The sequence below is a fragment of the Ahaetulla prasina genome, chromosome 10 (genome assembly GCF_028640845.1).
Source record: "Ahaetulla prasina isolate Xishuangbanna chromosome 10, ASM2864084v1, whole genome shotgun sequence".
NCBI classification, from domain to species: domain Eukaryota; kingdom Metazoa; phylum Chordata; class Lepidosauria; order Squamata; family Colubridae; genus Ahaetulla; species Ahaetulla prasina.
The window spans coordinates 11,540,730-11,560,456 of NC_080548.1; the positions used below are offsets into that span (position 1 = coordinate 11,540,730).

General features: G+C 39.6%; 1 protein-coding gene across 3 annotated transcripts in view; it reads left to right on the forward strand.

The window, feature by feature from the left end:
* Positions 1-452: 452 nt before the first annotated feature.
* The window catches only part of KIAA0319L (KIAA0319 like), a 58,959-nt gene continuing 39,684 nt past the window's right edge, over positions 453-19,727 (forward strand). For 2 of the 3 annotated variants that reach the window (XR_009156607.1, XM_058195902.1), the window contains exons 1-2: positions 453-695; positions 10,059-10,227. Coding sequence is in view for 1 of the 3 variants with exons in the window: in XM_058195902.1 (XP_058051885.1) it covers positions 10,086-10,227 (142 nt within the window). In the remaining 2 variants the exon portion in view is untranslated. Of the gene's footprint in view, positions 696-10,058; positions 10,228-19,727 lie in introns of those variants that run through there. The other variant, XM_058195903.1, reaches the window with a different exon arrangement.

Here is a 19,727-nt window from a genome sequence, read left to right on the forward strand (position 1 = left end):
CTTGCTAATCGGGCCCCCAATCACCGGTCGCCTTGATGCGACCTCTTCGCGAAGCCGCTCCCGCCATGCCATCTAAAGGCAACGACAGGGGTTTTCCCTGCCTCCACTCCTACCCTCTTTCCGCTTTCCCTTTTGAGGAAACGAAGGGTGGGGGGGGAAGAAGAAAGGCGCTCGGGCAACCATAGCAACGGCGAGAGGAGGGTTTTTTCCCCCTCCCTTCTTCTCCCCCTCCCTGTCCCGACGGTCGGGAGCGCCGATTGGTGGAGAGGCCGGCTAAGGCGTGCGTGTGTGTGTGTGTGTGTGTGTGTATTGTGTGGTTGGGTATTTTTTTTTTTTTGCGTTTCCGGCTGAAGGGAAAGAAGCGGAGGGGGCGGAGTGGGACGGCGCGTGAGGCGTTGCGGTTGCTCTGCCTCCCAAATTGGAGGATTTAGAGGGCGCGGTGGGGGGGGGAGGCGGCTGTTTAAAAAAAAAAAAACTTGGTGGAGGGGAGGGGGCTGTTGAAGAAGCAGCCGCCGGGGAGTTTCTGCGGCCTACCTCCCGGCCATGGCGGCGGTAAAGCCGCGTCCCTGACGAGGGTCCCGGGCAGGAGGACCCTTCCCTCCAGCAGCTTTACCTCAGGAGCCCGCTCCCCGCCTTGTCACCTGTCAGCCAAGAACACCTGTCCCCTCACGGCGGCCCTCCTCCATGCTCCGCTGGTAAGTAGCGCCGGCTGGGTTGGGTTGCCTTGCGCTTCCTCGGCGCCTTCAGGTTCGCTGGCTCCTCTCGTGGCAGCCGCCTGGGCCCTCCCTGAGTGGGAGCGCTGGGGATTTAGGGTCCCCGGAGCGGTGGAGGTTAGGGAGGCGGTCCAAGTTCGTGCCCCAAGAGCTCTAAGGGCCGACTGTCAACGGAACCTGCCTACTTACCTCACCGGCCTGTGGTGGGATCGGACCAGGGCAGGCGGAAGCTCGTGTCCTGGGAGGCCGATCCCCTCCTTGGAACAGCTTCTTCCCCAAAGCAAGAGTGGTCCCCACTTTTTTGCTTCCCCCCCTCCCGAGAGTTAAAACCTAGAGTTTTTTTTTTAGTCTTTGGCGCTCATGCTGTCAGTCATTTATTTTTTTTAATTTACATTTATATCCCGCCCTTCTCTGAAGACTCAGGGCGGCTTACAGTGTGTAAGGCAATAGTCTCATTCTATTTGTATATTTACAAAGTCAACTTATTGCCCCCCCAACAATCTGGGTCCTCATTTTACCTACCTTATAAAGGATGGAAGGCTGAGTCAACCTTGGACCTGGTGGGACTAGAACCTGCAGTAATTGCAGGCAGCTGTGTTTTAATAACAGGCTTCTTACAGCCTGAGCCACACCGCGGCCCTTTTATTTCATTTGACCAGCAAAACAGAACCAGAGTCACGTTCACCAAGCTTTCGGACCTCAGGGACCACTAAATTCATAATTTTAAATCCCAAGGACCACTAATATGAATTTTTTTAAAAAAAAAGATAAATAGTATTTAGTGCAATATAAAAAAATGCAAAATATTTTTCTGCGGACCACCAACATTTTCTCGGGGACCACCAGTGGTTCATGGACCACTGGTTGGGAACCACTGCTCTACAGCACAGAAATTGACTGAACCATCTTATCAGATCGTATAACAAAACAAGTAAAATGGTTGAGCTTAAGAATTGGTGTAAAAATAGAGTAAGGTATCATGCCACGTATAGACTGTCGGGGCAATTAAGAATTCATGTAGGTTACGTTGCTCCCACCATGATTGTCTGTTAGTGAATACAATTTACAATTCTTTTCATTGTTCTGTTGCTTTCCATACTCTTGATTTTTTTTACACCACTCATAATACTTTGGAGCGAGGCGGTTTCTAACTCTTGTAAATAAATAAACCCACCTGGAGTTTATAAACAAAGGGATATGCAAGTGATGATGATGATCCTTGACCTTCAGTGTCTGAAAAGTTTATATATATATAGTCATGGGTAGCAGAGACAGATGTGCCTGGCCACAACTTCCCGCATTACAGCAAAGCATTATGGAAACTCAGAAACCTGGAAATTGGTTAATTAGCTCTCGTTTTCAGGGCCCCTGTCTCTTCAGTACCCCTTTTGCAAAAGATGCTGAAGATTGAGTCTGGGACCTGATTAAACATAGGATAGTTGCCACTGAAGAGTGGATAGTTCTTAGTTACAGAACTAACAATAAGCTTGGGTGCTACTTTAGATGTTGAACAAATGTATTATAGAAAATACAGCTCCTACAACCTGTTAAAGTTATTGTTCAAAACTAAACTAGTGCAAAACACTAAAGTCTATATCAGGTGTTGTGTTTGTCTTTTACTGAAGTGAAAATACGGGAAATTTAATTTGATACTCTCTTTTTTTACAAGTGGAAGGAATTGAAAATTAGGAAAAGCAGGAATAGCCTTGTTTTAAGGAGCCCATATAGCAATTATGTTGGATGTAGATTGCTTTTAGACCCTAGTTATGGATATTGTTAATTTGTATTAGGTTTTGTATGTTCTTTTTATAGTTGGATAGTATTTTCTTGTTTTTTTTAATTGTAAGCCACTCAGAGTCATGCAGTTGAGATGAGTGGCTATATAACTTAAATGAATAAATGCTAAAATAAACAGTCAAATGAGAACTTGTTTCTAACAAATATTTGTTCTTTAATATATATGCAACCTTTCCTCCTGGTGCTCCATGCACCACTTCCTTGAGTGGATTAATATAATCCATGTAGTTATTAGCTGAATATCAATAGGAAGACAGAAATGCTCTATGTCCTCAGAAGTCCACCAGAAGTTACACTCTGGCTGGAAGCTGAGACCTTATTTTTATGGATTAAAATTATCAGATTTAATATCTGAGCCTGCTTTTTTCTTTTAGCTAAATAACTTTTATACTGTCTACTGTTATTTTGATAGGTAGGAACCTATTTAGATAGGTTCCTACCTATCAAAGGAGACTATTTCTCTGTAGACTGTTGATTTTGCTTTGCTTTTTATCCAAGCAATCTGTTGGAAGTGGATAGTACTATTTTGACTACTATATTTATCCACTCTTGTTGCAGTGGAGTTTTCCAGTGGGGTTATATTTTGATTTTCTTTATGAGTTACTTTTCTGGACTTTCCATTTATCCTATCAGAGCTTGCCTAAATAGTTTCTCAGAGACCCAAATCGTAGATTCTGTGACAGACAGGACCAGCTCTAATTTAGAAATCAGATTTTTTTTAAAAAAATTGATTTAATTTCCCATGAGAAGAAAGGAACTTCTTGGTTTTAAGTTAGCCTTTTATTTTAAATTCTGAGAAAAATCACTTTGACTGTCAGAAATTTCAAAGTAGCATCCCTCAAATATTAACTCTGTCAGTTGTTTAAGACTGAGGACTCTCAAATAAGGATATTTTGCTGGATACAAATATCTTTTTTTTGTTAAATATTTTTTGTTAAATATTTCAGAGTGTTAAAAGCTTGTTAAAAGAGTTAACTTGGAAGAGGTTTTTTTCATAACTGAACAGTAAATTGTATTTGCTGTATTAAGAGCTTTACAATTATGAAATAGAGTGTTCTGCTAAAACAGTAATGAACCTAAATTGAGTCAAATGAGCAATGGTATATTGATGAATAATGAATATGCATCTATTTGCATAGACACTGAGGGAAGCTTTTAAACTCTGCATAACAAGGAGTCCTTTTCATTTATTAAAAAAATCTGGCATGTTGATAAACAGATATTCATATGTTATATATGAAACTATATCTTTACATTGTGAAATACTGTATATCTAATATATCTTCAGTGAATACATTTAACATCTCCTTTGAATCAGCATAAGTATAAATGATATTGCCAATATTACTTGGATAGCAAATTGTAATAGAATGCATTTGTTTCGTACTTGGTAGGACAATGATGCATTAATTCATTTGTTTCACAGACAGGTCATTATTACATTTATTTTAAAAAAGGAAGACAAAACTTTATTGCTATAGTTGCATATGCAATTTTAAGACCCTGCATTGAATATTTAAATGCACTTAGCAGCATGTTTGTTTCTTATTTGTTAAAAAGTCTCAGTGTTTTTCTCCTCACTTTAGTTCTAGTAGCAACTTTTTTTTGCTGGTGCCTTTCACCAGCAATGTAACGTAGGGTGAAGTGACTAAGAAAAAAAATCAGTATGACTGAGAGATCCCAAATGCTATTATTTTAATAAAGAAAAAATGGTGTTAAGTTATTCATACATTGAATGAATATAAGTAATTTAGAATATGGCCCATACTTAAAAACATCCAGCAGCAGGAAAAAGAAAAAAAATCCTCCAAGAGTTCTTTTGCAGTTTGTCCTCCTATGTGTATCTTTAAACCATGCTATAACTCTTTAATTACAAGAAGCAAACAACTGATTTTTTATAACAGCCTGTTGTCTCCTTAGTAATAAAAAGAGTTAAAAAAACAGCTGGAATTAAAGTTTGCAGTCAGTAAAGGTCTACATATATGATTGCAACTAATACCTAAATTTGGCCTTTTTATGTAACCTAAGTATATGAACTACGGTATTATACCAGATGAATATCTGGTTTTGCAACAAAGCTATATTCATTGTGCCACGTAAATACTTCCACATTTACAGAAGACAGAACTGAACTTTGATCGCTTCCTATGTTCTCAAGGTGTTTTAACAAAGGCAAGCATAGTAGCAGTAACCTAACTCTGTTAGTCATCCTAGAGCAAAACATAAAATTGGATGCAAGGCATAGATGAATTCAGCAGTGTTATGATATAGGTAGACTAGACAGCTCCCTGTCATAATTTAATGACTACCTGCCGTACATGGGAGTTCAGGCTGTCATATGTCTTCCAGCATTGTTGACTCCTAATGAAAGCTGAAAATGTACCCTAGAATCCTCTGCAGTATTTCAGGAGCTTTTCAGGTGAACTTTCTTTTCATGTGCAGCCACTGCAGAAGCTTTGCACTGATTCTGGCATGGCCGATCCCTTATGTAATCCAATAATGTGATGAACAGGCTATCCAAGTCATCAGGAACAAACTTCTATGTTTTTTTCTAGGATAATAATACCAATCTAACCCAGTGCTTATTGTCATGTGGATACATTATTCTATAGGAAAGAAAAGGAATTTTATTATGTTTTAGTATTTAAATTGATTTAACAATATCCAGAGCTAAATTGTTAATAGATTTGGAACCAGCAAAATGTACTAGTGAGGCAATTCAAATGCAGTAATGAAGTTCCCTAAGATTGTAGCTGCCTCTTATTATAATTTTGCCTTGTTTTTCCCTTCACTGTTCATTTGCCATGGTGAACTACAATAACCAGATTATAAAATTTGCTTTGTTTTGGGAAAGAGCCAAAGTTTCCAGTTACATCAGGTTTTCGGTTCCAGCAACTAAATATAATAGTTTTGCTAGTGACCCTACCAGACAATGTACCAGACTTTTTCTGGTACAAGAAAAAGTGGAGGGGCATATTCTCTTCATCTATGTTATGATCTAGTCACCAAAGTATACACTTTTGTAACATATGGACTGTACTGTGATTATTTTACTAATAGAAGAGAATATGGCTCATGGTTGCACTGTGGAGTTCAACAGTGGGCCGGGATAGCTCAGGCTGTTAAGAAGCCTGTCATTAGAACACAGTAGCCTGCAATTACTGCAGGTTCAAGCCCGGCCCAAGGTTGACTCAGCCTTCCATCCTTTATAAGGTAGGTAAAATGAGGACCCAGATTGTTGGGGGGGCAATAAGTTGACTTTGTAAAAAATATACAAATAGAATGAGACTATTGCCTTATACACTGTAAGCCGCCCTGAGTCTTCGGAGAAGGGCGGGATATAAATGTAAACAAAAAAAACAAACTTTGAGCTTGGTTATTTTCCTTTACATGTTTTTGTTACCCAACTAGCTAACATCCTCAGTGCTAGAAGGGAGTGGGATTTGCTCTCTATTTATCAGTGTTAGTGAGGTTGAGGGTGTTGTTTTCTCCTTGGTACTTCCTTGGTTGGGCAGTTGTTTGCTGCTTGATTGAGTTGCTAATTTGTTGATTGTTTACTGCTTATTAGGTGTTAATCCTATTTTCTGTATGTTATTTCAGAATAGGCAGTCCTCGACTTGCAACCACAATTGAGCCTCAAATGTATGTTGTTAAGTGAAACATTTGTTAAGTGAATTTTGCCCATTTTGCGACTTTTCTTGCCACCGTTGCTAAGTGAACCACTGCAATTGTTAAATTAATAACCCAGTGTTAATGAATCTGGCTTCCCCATTGACTTTGCTTGTCAGAAGGTCACAAAAGGTGATTACATGACCTTGGGGCACAGCAACGGTCATAAATATGGGACGGTTGCCAAGCATCTGAATTTTGATCACATGATCATGGGGATGCTGCAAAGATCATAACTGTGAAAAATGGTCATAAGTTACAATTTTCAATGCCATTGTAAATTTGAATTTTATTTATTTATTTATTTATTTATTTGATTTTTATACCGCCCTTCTCCCGAAGGACTCAGGGCGGTGTACAGGCAAAAATAAAACAGATAGTACAATATACAATTTAAAATGCAATTAAAAAACTTATTTTAAAATTGGCCTGAAAAGTATACAATGAACTAAAAACCCCATTTAAAATTAGTTAATAAAATTTAAAATTTAATAAAATTCAATTTAAGCCAGCCCCGCGCGAATAAAAAGATGTGTCTTCAGTTCGCGACGGAATGTCCGAAGGTCAGGTATTTGGCGTAACCCCGGGGGAAGTTCGTCCCAGAGTGGGGGACCCCCCACAGAGAAGGCCCTCCCCCTGGGGGCCGCCAGCCGACATTGCTTGGCGGACGGCACCCTGAGAAGTCCCTCTCTGTGAGAGCGTACGGGTCGGTGGGAGGCATGTGGTAACAGCAGGCGGTCCCGTAAGTACCCAGGCCCTAAGCCATGCGGCGCTTTAAAGGTAGTAACCAAAACCTTAAAGTGCACTCGAAGGCCACAGGTAGCCAGTGCAGTCTGCGCAGGAGGCGGTGTTATATGGGAGCTACGCGAGCTCCTCTATCACCAGCGCAGCTGCATTCTGGACTAACTGAAGCCTCTGAGTGCACTTCAAGGGAGCCCCATGTGAGAGCATTACAATAATCCAAGCGAGAGGTAACGAGCGCATGAGTGACCGTGCACAAGGCATCCCGATCAAGGAAGGGGCGCAACTGCTGAACCAGGCGAACCTGGTGGAAGGCCCCCCTGGAGACGGCCGTCAAATGATCTTCAAACGACAGCCGTTCATCCAGGAGGACACCTAAGTTGCGCACCCTATCCTTTGGGGCCAATAACTCGCCTCCAACAGTCAGCCGCGGCTGCAGCTGACTGAATCGGGGTGCCGGCATCCACAGCCACTCCGTCTTGGAGGGATTAAGCTTGAGCCTGTTTCTCCCCATCCAGACCCGTACGGCTTCCACGCATCGGGACAGCACTTCAACAGCTTCATTGGGGTGGCCTGGGGTGGAAAAGTACAGCTGGGTGTCATCAGCGTACAGCTGGTATCTCACCCCAAAGCCACTGATGATCTCACCCAACGGCTTCATATAGATGTTGAACAGAAGGGGCGAGAGAATCGACCCCTGCGGCACCCCACAAGTGAGGTCCCTTGCGGTCGACCTCTGCCCCCTGTCAACACCGTCTGCGACCGGTCAGAGAGATAGGAGGAGAACCACCGATACGGTGCCTCCACTCCCAATCCCCCAACCGGCGCAGCAAGATACCATGGTCGATGGTATCAAAAGCCGCTGAGAGGTCTAATAGGACCAGGGCAGAGGAATAACCCTGTCCCAGGCCCTCCAGAGATCATCCACCAATGCGACCAAAGCTGTCTCCGTGCTGTACCCGGGTCGGAAGCTGGACTGGAACGGGTCTAGATAGACGGCTTCATCCAGGTATTGGGGTAGCTGTCGCGCCACAGCACTCTCTACAACCTTCGCCACAAAGCGAAGGTTGGAGACTGGACGATAATTACCCAAAATAGCTGGGTCCAGGGAGGGCTTCTTGAGGAGGGGTCTCACCACCGCCTCTTTCAAGGCGGCAGGGAAAACCCCTTCCAACAAAGAAGCGTTGATAATCCCCTGGAGCCAGCCTCGTGTCACCTCCTGAGTGGCCAGTACCAACCAGGAAGGACACGGGTCCAGTAAACATGTAGTGGCGTGAAGCCTCCCCAACAACCTGTCCACATCCTCGGGAGCCACAGGGTCAAACTCATCCCAAATGGACTCAACAAGACGTGTCTCCTCTCCCTCACCTGGATCATCCCAATTTCGGTCCAGACCATCCCGGAGCTGAGCGATTTTATCGTATAGATAACCACTAAACTCCTCGGCACGTCCCTGCAACGGGTCATCCCGCACCTCCTGAATGGTCACTAAGTGAATTGTTGTAAGTTAAGGACTAACTGTAGTTATTTTTTATATAGGCATAAGACTAGGGAAGTTCATTGAGAGTTAAAATAAAGGTAGAATCATTCTTGATAAAATAATTATTTCTGTTTTTAAGATCCCTTGTAATGAATACATAGAAAAGGCAAGATATAAACATCCAATGTAAGTTTAAGATAAATGTAAGCAGAATTCCATTTAAATTTAATAGAAGGAAAATGCCTGAAATCAGTGCAATTTATACAGTACAGATAGTCCCTGTCTTACAACAGTTCATTTAGTGACCATTCGAAATTACAACATTAAAAAGTGACTTATGACCATTTTTCACACTTATGACCGTTGTACCATCCCCATGGTCACATGATTTACTTTCGGATGCTTGACAACTGATTAATATTTATGACAGTTGCAGTGTCCAAGGGGGTCATGTGATCATCTTTTGCAACCTTTTGACAAGCAAATTCAGTGTGGAGCCAGATTAATTTAACAACCATGATTTAACAATTGCAGCAATTCATTTAACAAATGTTGCAAGAAAAGTCGTAAAATGGGGCAAAACTCACTTAACAAATTTCTCACTTAGCAACATAATTCTGGGCTCAATTGTGGTCGTATGTTGAGGATTACCTGTATCCACAAGCAAAGGATTGCAACTTTATTTAACCTTCAGTTTCTCATTTTTCTAGTAGAAAGAAAGGTTTTACTTGGCTAAGATTACTTTTTCATTGCAGTTCAACTGGTTGCTTGCGCTAATTTCTATCTTGTTTTCTGGCTGGTGCTAGGAAGTACCAATAAGCAAGTGGTAACATTTAGTTCCACCTGTTTAGCAGATGGACTGCATTTGTTGAAGCATAGGTGGAACTAGAAGTCTGCATGGATGCTTTTAACTTTGAAACAGTGGCTAAAGCCATTTAAAAGCCATTGAATTTGCATTCTTTGCTTTGAGTTTGCTTTGCTTGCATTGCATAATTTCATAATATGCTACTGTTTCCAAATGTGGGCTGGTTTCAGTACTGAGTATTTTGATATGTGAACACAGCTGGCCGTCAGTAAACAAATGTCAAGCAGGCAGCCTTTAAAATTATGTAGGCAACTACTTTGAAAAAATTAGAATTTGCCACATGTAGCTTTCTTTTCATGTATTTGTTTCATGTTTAAAGATTAACTGATTTTATAACTCATCATGTGGCCTAAGGGACCCTGCCTGTAACCTCTAAATTATATACCAGTTAAGACAGCTGTAGGGGATTTTTAAAGATAAATTCAGAAGCAAATCTTAGAACTTAATGACAAATAGTGAAACTGTTTTTTATGCTTGATGTGTGTATTCATTGTCTCAATACACAGGTAGAATAGAATAGAATAGAATAGAATAGAATAGAATAGAATAGAATAGAATAGAATAGAATAGAATAGAATAGAATAGAATTTTTTTATTGGCCAAGTGTGATTGGACACACAAGGAATTTGTCTTGGTGCATATGCTCTCAATGTTCATAAAACAAAAGATACCTTCATCAAGGTACAACATTTACAACACAAATGATGGTCATAGGGTACAATTTCAATTCCAAAAGTGATTGTAGTTGGAGATCGGAATAATTAAAAGGAAATTGTATGTCTTTTATATTTAGAGAGCTCTGTGTCTGTCTGCAAAGGCCATGGAGAAGAGTTTGGAAATCAGTTTCAGCATCAGCTTTTTGAATCCACTGGTGTTCTTCTTTAGAAAATCTGTCAAGTGTCTGGGCCATCTTCCTCTAATCTACATATTTATCTGCCTCAGTGCCATCTCTTTCTGCACAGGTGAGACTCTGTTTGTTTCCAAGATACTTACAGTTGTGAATGAATAAGTATATATCAATCTGTGCAGTGTAAACATATTTGATTTATGTTCTATGAATTATCAATGTAAAGCTTATGAATACCCATTGCTAAGATTGACATTGTAGGAGGAAAGCCATATTGGTCTCTTAGTAGTCAATAATCAGAAGTATCTGGTAGCATCTTGCTACAGTAAGACATTTTATTAAATGCATATACATATGCTTTTTAAAGTGAGCTGTTGTTCCTGAAAGGTGTTGCCTTTTAATAAATGTTGACTGCACCTTGAATATCATTATCTTGGAAATTGTCTCTTGAGATACTTTTAAGCAGGAGTTAGACAGAGCTTCCCACATTATATGATTTTTAGCCAAGGTTTGTTACGTTGGCACTTTATCTATCTACGCCTTTGGACCATCTGTGTGCTCTGAGTTTTCACACAGTGTTTTTTCTCCTTTTGAAATACAAAGCTCTAAATGAGCGTGTCTGCTTCTTGTGAGCGTTTGGGTACCCATCTTCCAATATAAAATACATGGTGAATGATGCCAATTATGTATGCTGTATGTAATTAATGTGTAGTGCTTTTCTATACCAGATAATTTTCCACACCATTTCTAAGTAGGACAGGGTTGTTCTATGTGCCACACAAAACTCTGACGAGGGGCTATAGCAGGGATGTCAAACTTGCGTCATCAGGGTAGTGTCACATGATATATCGTGACTTTTTTCCCCTTCACTAAACCGGGCATGAGCATGGCTAGCGCGTGATGCATCCAGCCTGTGGGATGCAAGTTTGACAGCCTTGGGCTATAGGGATATGTAAGATTGTTTTGGACAGAAATAGAAAAGGTAAATACTTAGCAGGAAATATTTAACTTTCAAATTAATTCCAGAATCTTAGAAAGATACCATAGACACTTGCTACCTCTACATTCTCATGTAAATAATTTTGATATAACAAAGAGATTAAAAAGCTTTAAGTCACATAGGAAATATTGGGAAATTAAATGAAATATCTAAATAAAAGTTGTTAACAGGTTCTTTTAGTAATGATAGGGACATTGTATAAAGACTTAACTGTAATTAGTTATTAAAGAACTACAATGATATGACTCAGGAATAGAGTTAAAATGACTAAATAGTTGTGCTTGGTTGAAGGTTCTTGATACAAACTTCCTTATAGAATGCTATTGGGTTCGAAAACTCGTCTATAAGATGGGGCTCCCAAAGTGGCCCTGAAAATGGAAGGAGGGAGCTTGTATCACATGTTGACTTAGCAGGTACTACTCAGTGGGAGAAAGTTTTCTCTTTAAGCAGTCGGAGAAGACAAATCAATCACTTGGGGGGGGGGGGAGAGAGAAGGAGCTTTAGTATCTAGCCTGTATTTGCAAGATTAAAGAGGTATTGCAAGGAGAACTCTTGGAGAATATGGTAAGTCAACTTTATGGCCTATGGAAAATTACTAGGATAATTTGTTAACCCTTCTCAAAATAGTGCAGCATTTTATCTCAATTAGTTGCTTTTTCAAAAATATTTCTTATAAAAAATCTTATCAACTGGAAAACTGGTATCTTTAGAAAAGGCTCTTAAACTGACACTGTTATATTTGAACTCATTATGTTAGTAGATAGTATGGTAAAATCTGTCTTTTCCTCCTAACCTCTGGTAAATTATCTGGTGTCTTTTTTGACATTTGGTAACTGGTAAAATTGATTAAATTGATATGCAGTAAGTGAGTCATTGATTTTTAGCGTTGCACATACAAAAACAGTTGATGTTAAAGTCTCTTAGATTTATTATCTTTATTTTTGGTTGGGATACACAGTAAAAGCAGAAATCACAAATTATTTAGTTTGAATGCCTCTGTTTCTTTGAGATTAGTTTTCTGTTTCCTAAATTCTTGGTGTGTTTTTTTTTAAATGTAAAGCAATTACCATATTTCAGGAATATTCTAAATGCAGAACTAAGACACAGTTGAAGGAATAAATACCCTTTAATTCTTATCTTGTAAATACCTTATTTTTTGGACTATAAGATGCACTAGTGTATAAGATGCACCAAGATTTCGAAGAGGTAAGTAAGAAAAAAAAAGGGTTTTGCCTTCCCCAGCCCTCAGGAGCACTCTGTAGGCTTCCCAATCTGTGTACCCCGTTTTTTGCCAAAACAGGCCCGTTTTTCACCAAAACAGCGTTTTTGCCCTCCCTGGCCCCCAGGAGCACTCTGCAGGCCTCCCAAACCTTCTGCGCACCTTGTTTTTGCAAAAAATGGGCCCATTTTTCACAGAAAAGGGACAAGCGGGGTGGGGTTTCGGGAGGCCAAAAATGGCTGTATAAGACGCACCAACATTTCCATACTCTTTTTGGGGGGGAAATGTGTATTATACTCTGAAAAATACGGTACATCTTTCCTTGTTTTCTTTAACTCTTTTCCTTCCTCTATAAACATTTAAGCTTTTGTGAGGAAAATGTTCACAACATTATGACCTTGTTTCATATTTACAAAAAAGAAAAAGAAAAAGAATTCTTACAGTGACATTTTTATTCCAGACTACCATGTTCCAAATTTTGTGTACATTTCAAAATATATACCAAAAGTTTTCTGACAAGCTAAGCCAGGAAACTTTCACAAAGTTTCAATTTAAAATAAAAAAATACTTGAAAAGGGTTTCTCTAGCAGACTGTACTGGCACAGTCTGTCTCAACCTCTCTTCTTTCAAAATGAATAAATGTATTCTTGCAACAGACAAACTTCTGTTCCCTCCTAGACAAGTGGATATTGTCTAGCGCTTAGTGTATTGCACATTAAAAAATCCTGATTGTTTTCAAACAGTGATGTGATTCTAAATTGTTAAAATCAGTATTTTTCCAGGTGGTTCCTCTCTTGAAATTAAATATACTTATGTGAAGGAGGAATTTATTAATATGCCCAACTGCTTTTATTTTAATCTAGAATTAATATAAGAGTAATAACACAGGATGAACTATTATCATTATACCAGTAATATCCAGCTGTGATCTCTGCTGGATACAAGTGATGCTATAAAGGTGCTTAGCTAGTGCCTGGAGGCTGTGGGGGGCTTTAGTGGATATGAAAAATTGGGGACTCAACTCTAACAAGATTGATTCCTCTAGTTCTTGAGTCGATAGAATTGGTGCCTGATCTGGGGGTCAGCCTTGATTCACAACTTCTGCTCAAGGAACAGATAGCAACGTAGGAGGGACTTTGCACTGATCCATCTTGTGTGTCAATTGTGTCCATTCCTGGATCAGGAGGCTCTGCTCATAGTCACTCAGGTCCCAGTCAGTTTCCATCTGGATGATTGCAATGTCCTCTGCTTGGGGCTTCCCTTGAAGACTGTTCAGAAGCTTCAAATGGTCTGGAATACAGAAATGTGCACAGTTTTGGAGGCAATGAAGTTTGACTGTGTAACACCTTTGCTTTGTATGTTGTGCTGGGTCCCAGTAGGCTTACAGGTATACTTCAAGATGCTGGTTGTCACCCTATTTAAAGCCCTATGTAGCATAAGGCTAAGATACTTGCAGGACTGCTTATCTCCAATTGTTTCTGCCCATCTCATCAGGTTTGGCAGGGTTGGTGTGGTCTGCGTCCTTTCAGAAGAACAGTGCCATCTCACAGGACCCAGGGGATATGTTTTTTTTCTGCAGTGTTTGCCCTCCTTCCAGAAATCTGAATAGCCCCAATCCTGTTGGTCTTCTGGATGGCTGTAAAACTCTGTCGGCATTGAGCTGGGTTTTTAATTGATCCCAGTAGAGGTGTATATCATAATTACAATTGAAAATGAGTAAGAAGCCTCAAAATAGGTAGTATACATTTGTGTGCAGGTTGTGCATTCATACTGGCAGATGAAACCTGATCCCATATCTTATGTAGACCGCAGTGCTTAAAAGATTCCTCAGTATCTCTCCTCTAAGGGCCTATGTTAAAGCTGTCATGTAATCTATAGAGATTTTATTATGTGGCTGTTTAATAGACAAGCTTATTTCCTGCTTGGTGGTTATTCAGGACGTCTAACATGCCATTATGTGATCACAGCATATTAAAGCAAGCAAAACTGCTTTAGTTTGAGAAGCTTCTAAAGCATATTGAGTGTTTATGTAAGAAATTAAATACTATTACGGTTCAAGCATAAGGCTTGAAAATCAGTCACATCATTGGTGGAGTGATGAAATATAAGGCAAATATAGATGTCCCGGGATAATGTTGTAGGAGCCGATCTGGGTCGGTCACTGGGACCAGAAGTTTTGTCTTCCGAGCTTCTTCTAGTAGAGCGAAGTTCCCTGAAGGTGGACTCCACCACAAGTCAGAAAGCTCGGAAGACAAAATCTCTGGACCCGGTGACTGACCCAGATTACATCCTGGTGAGATATAGTTGAACATTAATTCACAGATTCCTTTACACCAGTCTTCCCATCCTGATGGCTCTCCTCTGTACAGACCAACTCTGTAAATTGTTGAATTTCCTTCTGATGTTTGTTAAACGTCTTTTTCAAAACCAGAGCAAATTTCAGAAATGTATTTCCTTTATAATATGGTTTTATTATTTGTCATTTAGTATGTTGTTTCAGCCAAAACACAAGAGAAAAAATACTCTCTGTTGTGGCCAAATAGTTTAAAAGTTAAGATGCTGGAATAGGGGCGGAGAAACTCAGGTTGAAGTCCAGCATCAGATACAGAAGCCAGCTGGGTGACCTTGTGCCAGCCATTTTCTTTCATCCCTAATCAGCATCAGATCTGGAATAAGCCCGCTGAAAAACAACCCCCTTGTTGCCTCATGCATTGATAAATTTCACTCAGAGAGCACAGTGCAAAACAAACTGGAACTTAGAGAGACGAATGCTAACATAAGCACAACGGATAATGGCCGCAAACCGAAAACTTTAAAATTAAGCATTTTAAATATGAGGCAGCTGGCAAGAAAATATAATTAGGAATATTTTGCTTTGCCTAACTATATTCAGAAGTTAAATGCTCTTCCTTTCATTTCCTCCCTACAATTCCTTCTTCAAGCTGGCAAGAATATTGTGTCCTCTTTTTAATTACTCTGTAATGAATTGTTAGGATGCTTGATGGATTAATCAATGCAATTGGCAAATACAACATCTTGTAAGAATTTAAATTGTTCTTTGCTGCAAGTTAAATTTGCCCCTATGTGTGCTGGGGCCCTGGTGTGAGAGATCTCTAAAGAGCATTTGCAATAAATTCTGGCTGTCCATTTCCCTAATATTAAGAGCATTCTTTTGTTTTAGTTCTACTATTGTCTTTTAGGTGAATTTTGAAGACAGCCTTCCTTTTCCCTTTCCCTTCCCTTCCTTGTTTTGAAAAAGATTATGGAGCACTCATTGACCAAAGAATATTAATAATAAATTTGTGAATTTCACAGTACTCTTTTGCAATATTTAAGCACACTATATTCAAATGCTTTTCATTAATTTTTTTTTCATCCTTAAAATAGTACTGTAAGATATGGTCAATATTTTCTTCCTATGGTTTGTTGCAGTCAACCAGATGTTCAAATTGGATTTAGCATTTTTGTCTGCCTATTGTGTCCTTCCCAAGGACAGATAGACATTCCCAAGGACCTGCAATAGGCAGATGTTGATGTTTAAGGTGTTAGAAATATCATCACAGAATGTAAGCTGTTTCATGTAAACCTGCCTTTTCCAATTGGTGAATTTGTCAATGCCAATGGTGTTCAAGTGGAATCCCAGCTGTTTTGGAATTGCACCTAAGGCACCTATTACTACTATTGGTACTACCTTTGCTTCTTTTTGCCACAGATGTTCTATTTCTATTTGCAAGATTTTGTATTTTGTTATCTTTTCCAGTTCTTTCTCTTCTCTTCTACCATCTCCAAATACTGCCATGTCCACTATCCAGACTTTTTTGTCTTTCTTATCGACAGTTGTTAAGTCTGGGGTGTTATGTGGCAGGTGCCTGTCTAATTGGAATTCCAAGTCCCAGGCACTTTAACTTCTTCATTTTATATTACTTTCTCAGTTTTGTCATAATAGCCAGTTTAGTGTAGTAGTTAAAGCACCAAGCTACAAACTAGGAGGTGAGTACTAGTCCCACATTAGGCATTATAGTCAGCTGGGTGACTTCATGTCAGTCACTCTCTCTCAGCCAAATTCAATTGAAAAGGTCATTGTTATGGAGAAAATGGGAGGGGGAAATATTAGGTATTAAGAGGCCATGGTGGTGTGGTTAGAATGCAGTATTTCAGGCTGACTCTGCCCACTGCCAGGAGTTCGATCCTGACTGGCTCAAGGTTGACTTAGCCTTCCATCCTTCCAAAGTTGGTAAAATGAGGACCCAGATTGTTGGGGGAAATATGCTGACACTGTCAAGCGCTTAGAGAGTGCTGTAAAGCATTATGAAACTGTATGTATGTAATCTTAAGTGCTACTGCTATTGCTATGTTAGCCACTTTGATTAGTCTATCAAAAGGTGAGATATAAACAAAATACATATTCTTAAGTGTTGTAATGAGGATAAAGGATGATACTGAAAGATTTTCCCAATTACAACTTAAACAAAGTGACATTTTATTGCAAGGATTTCCCAGTTCATTACAATGACATATTTGAGATTAGGAAAGAAAAAAAAAAGAAACATAAGCATAGAAACTGTGCCCTTCTATTTAATATTTGCCTTTCTATTTTTGCCTTTCATTTTGATGCAGTCAAAATTTTCTGAAGCTAATTTCTGGTGAAATAATTAGCACAACACTGAAAACTGCAGGAAAAAACTATAATGCTTATTTCTGTAACAAAGAAGGAAAATGCCTGTTATTCAGAAATAAAGACTGCAGGACGGGAGAAGAGAAAAACATTCAGGTGTTTTTTAGTTCTGTTAAACTAGGGGGGAAAAATCCCTTTCCTCTCTTTTAGAATCAGGTGAAAAATGATCCCAGGGTGGTTCAGTGGGGATTTGGCAGTACAATGAAATTCAAGATAAGATCACTAAGTCTTTCTCTCCACTCCCAAATTCAGTGTGTAATTGGCTAGCCTGGGAGCCTGGGCAGAAAACAAGTTCTAACTGTCCTCCTGTTAGTGATAGGAATTCAAAGGTGCTCCAAAGATGAATGGATATGATTCTGTAATCATGACTTGTAGTGTTTGCACTGTGTTTATATTTTTGCCTGAAACCAACCTTGCAGTAAATTTAACAAAATAATAGAATTGGAAGAGACCTTGGAGGTTCTCTGGCCCAACGCCTGCTCAAGCAGGAGACCTTACCATTTCAGACAAATGGCTGTCCAGTCTCTTTTTAAAAGCTCCCTGTGATGGAGTACCCACAACGTCTGAAGGCAAGCTGTTCCACTGGCTTATTGTTCTCATTGTCAGGAAATTTCTCCTTAGATCTGGATTACTTCTTCCCTTGGTTAGTTTCCAAACCTTACTTCTTATCTTGCCTTCAGTTGCTTTGGAGAATAGATCCCCCCCTTCCACAAATATTTCCCTCAAATATTGAAAATACTGCTATCATGTCGCCCCTCATCTTACACTAGACATACCTAATTTCTGCAACCATTTTTCATAGCCAGGTTAGAGTGTAGTACTGCAGGCTACTTCTGCTGACTGCCGACTGCCTGCAGTTTGACAGATTGAATCTCACCAGGCTCAAGATTGACTCAGCCCTCCATCCTTCTGAGGTCAGTAAAATTAGGACCCAGATTGTTGGGGGCAATATGCTGACTCTGTAAACCACTTAAAGAGGGCTGTAAAGCACTGTGAATTGGTATATAAGTCTAAGTACTATTGCTATATGTTTTAGCCTCCAGTCCCCTAATCATCTTTGTTGGTCTTCTCTGCACTCTTTCCAGAGTCTTATTTCCAGAGTCCAGAAATTACTTATTTGAGTAAGTGCAAACTTAGAGGGGGCACCTGAAAAAAAAGTTGGGGGACTGGTCCAGTGAATTGCCATAGGAGAGGTTGGAGGTTTACTAGCTCAAACATTGGAGGTATTGCAACATAAACTAATAAGAGTAATAACTCTACATATTGTCTGAACAAGAATCAAAGAAGGAACAAGCCCAGTTAATAAAAGCAACAGCCGGAAACAAATAATTTAGTAAATATTCTGTACTGCTGGAAATCAGAACAGTTCTGAGGCCCTCAGAGAAGAACCTGGCTCTTTTGAATTTTCAGGGAAAGAAAAATAGGCTTGGCTGAAGATGCGCCGGGCTAATGTATCCCTGAAAGACAGAGGAGAGGCAGTGGTATGGAATAAATATGTCTGATAACTCATTCCAAAAGCATGGGTTAGGAATATAACAGAATAATTTCAAGATAAAATCCACTATCAGTTATCAGTTCTAAGTAATAGATGTGATATTAGTGATGCTGCCAGAGCAGATATAGTGTTATCACTGTAGATTTAGACGATCTATGAAGGATACTCAACCGGGGGATTCAGTTACTGTTCTTATTCAACTTTCGGGGCCATGGTAGAGAATTGGGAAACAACAGAAGTATGGTGCAGGTAAAAGACTAAAACCATTCAAATGATGTTAGTGGAAAATAATTGACTTCAGGACTCTGATCTGAAGACTCTCTGATGTGATGGAATTTCTAGCTACAGTGGAGGGAGGTATGAAGAGGGCCCTGAGCTTAGAGTCCGGACCTCACAGAAAGCATCAGCATGGCTGGCTTTACCCTGAAGCATTATCTGACTGTTCCCAAGAGAATGCAGTCAGCCTGGCAAGATTCTTGTAAATAAACATTGCAGCAATAAAGTGATAACTTTTGATCATCTCACGTTCTGCTTCTGGTTCCTTATGCCTGACACCTGATGGACTACTGGAACAGAATGAGTTGCATTTCACAGGACTGATAAAAATATATTTGGCTTAATCAAGTGGGCATTAAATGGAATTCTGTGGTGTTGTGAAAAAGAAAATAGTGATGTAAGGAACTCGGATGAAGCCTTGGACTCTATAGAGGAAAGTGGATATGGGTTTTTTTTAATGTGACCTACTTAACTCAATAAAAAAAAATCAGGAATAACATTGGCTCACAAGCTTCACACCTTTGTTTTCTGTACGTTCAGAATACAAGAAGAAAGCAGGATGAGCTTGAACTCTTGAGTACAGGAAAGTAAATATGATTTCATAGCAGTGAAAACGCTTGTGGAACATCGCAGTTGGTGGATACAGCTGTTAAAAAGAACAAAAGCAATGGAAGGGGAGGTGAAATTGGATTAAAAATATGCTTCCCCAAAAAATCAATGAATGAACTTTCAAAAATGTATAAATTATTGTACATGTACTTATTGTATAAATTACATGTAATTGTTGTTATTGACTATCGCTTACACAACCTGGATGAAGGATGCTTTCCAAACTAAATCTTTCAAGGAGACATGAAGCAGTAGTGATGGGTAATTTTTATTACCCTGATAAATATTAGAAGGAAGATCTGCCATATACAAACCTTCTAGAAAATTCATTATATTCTATC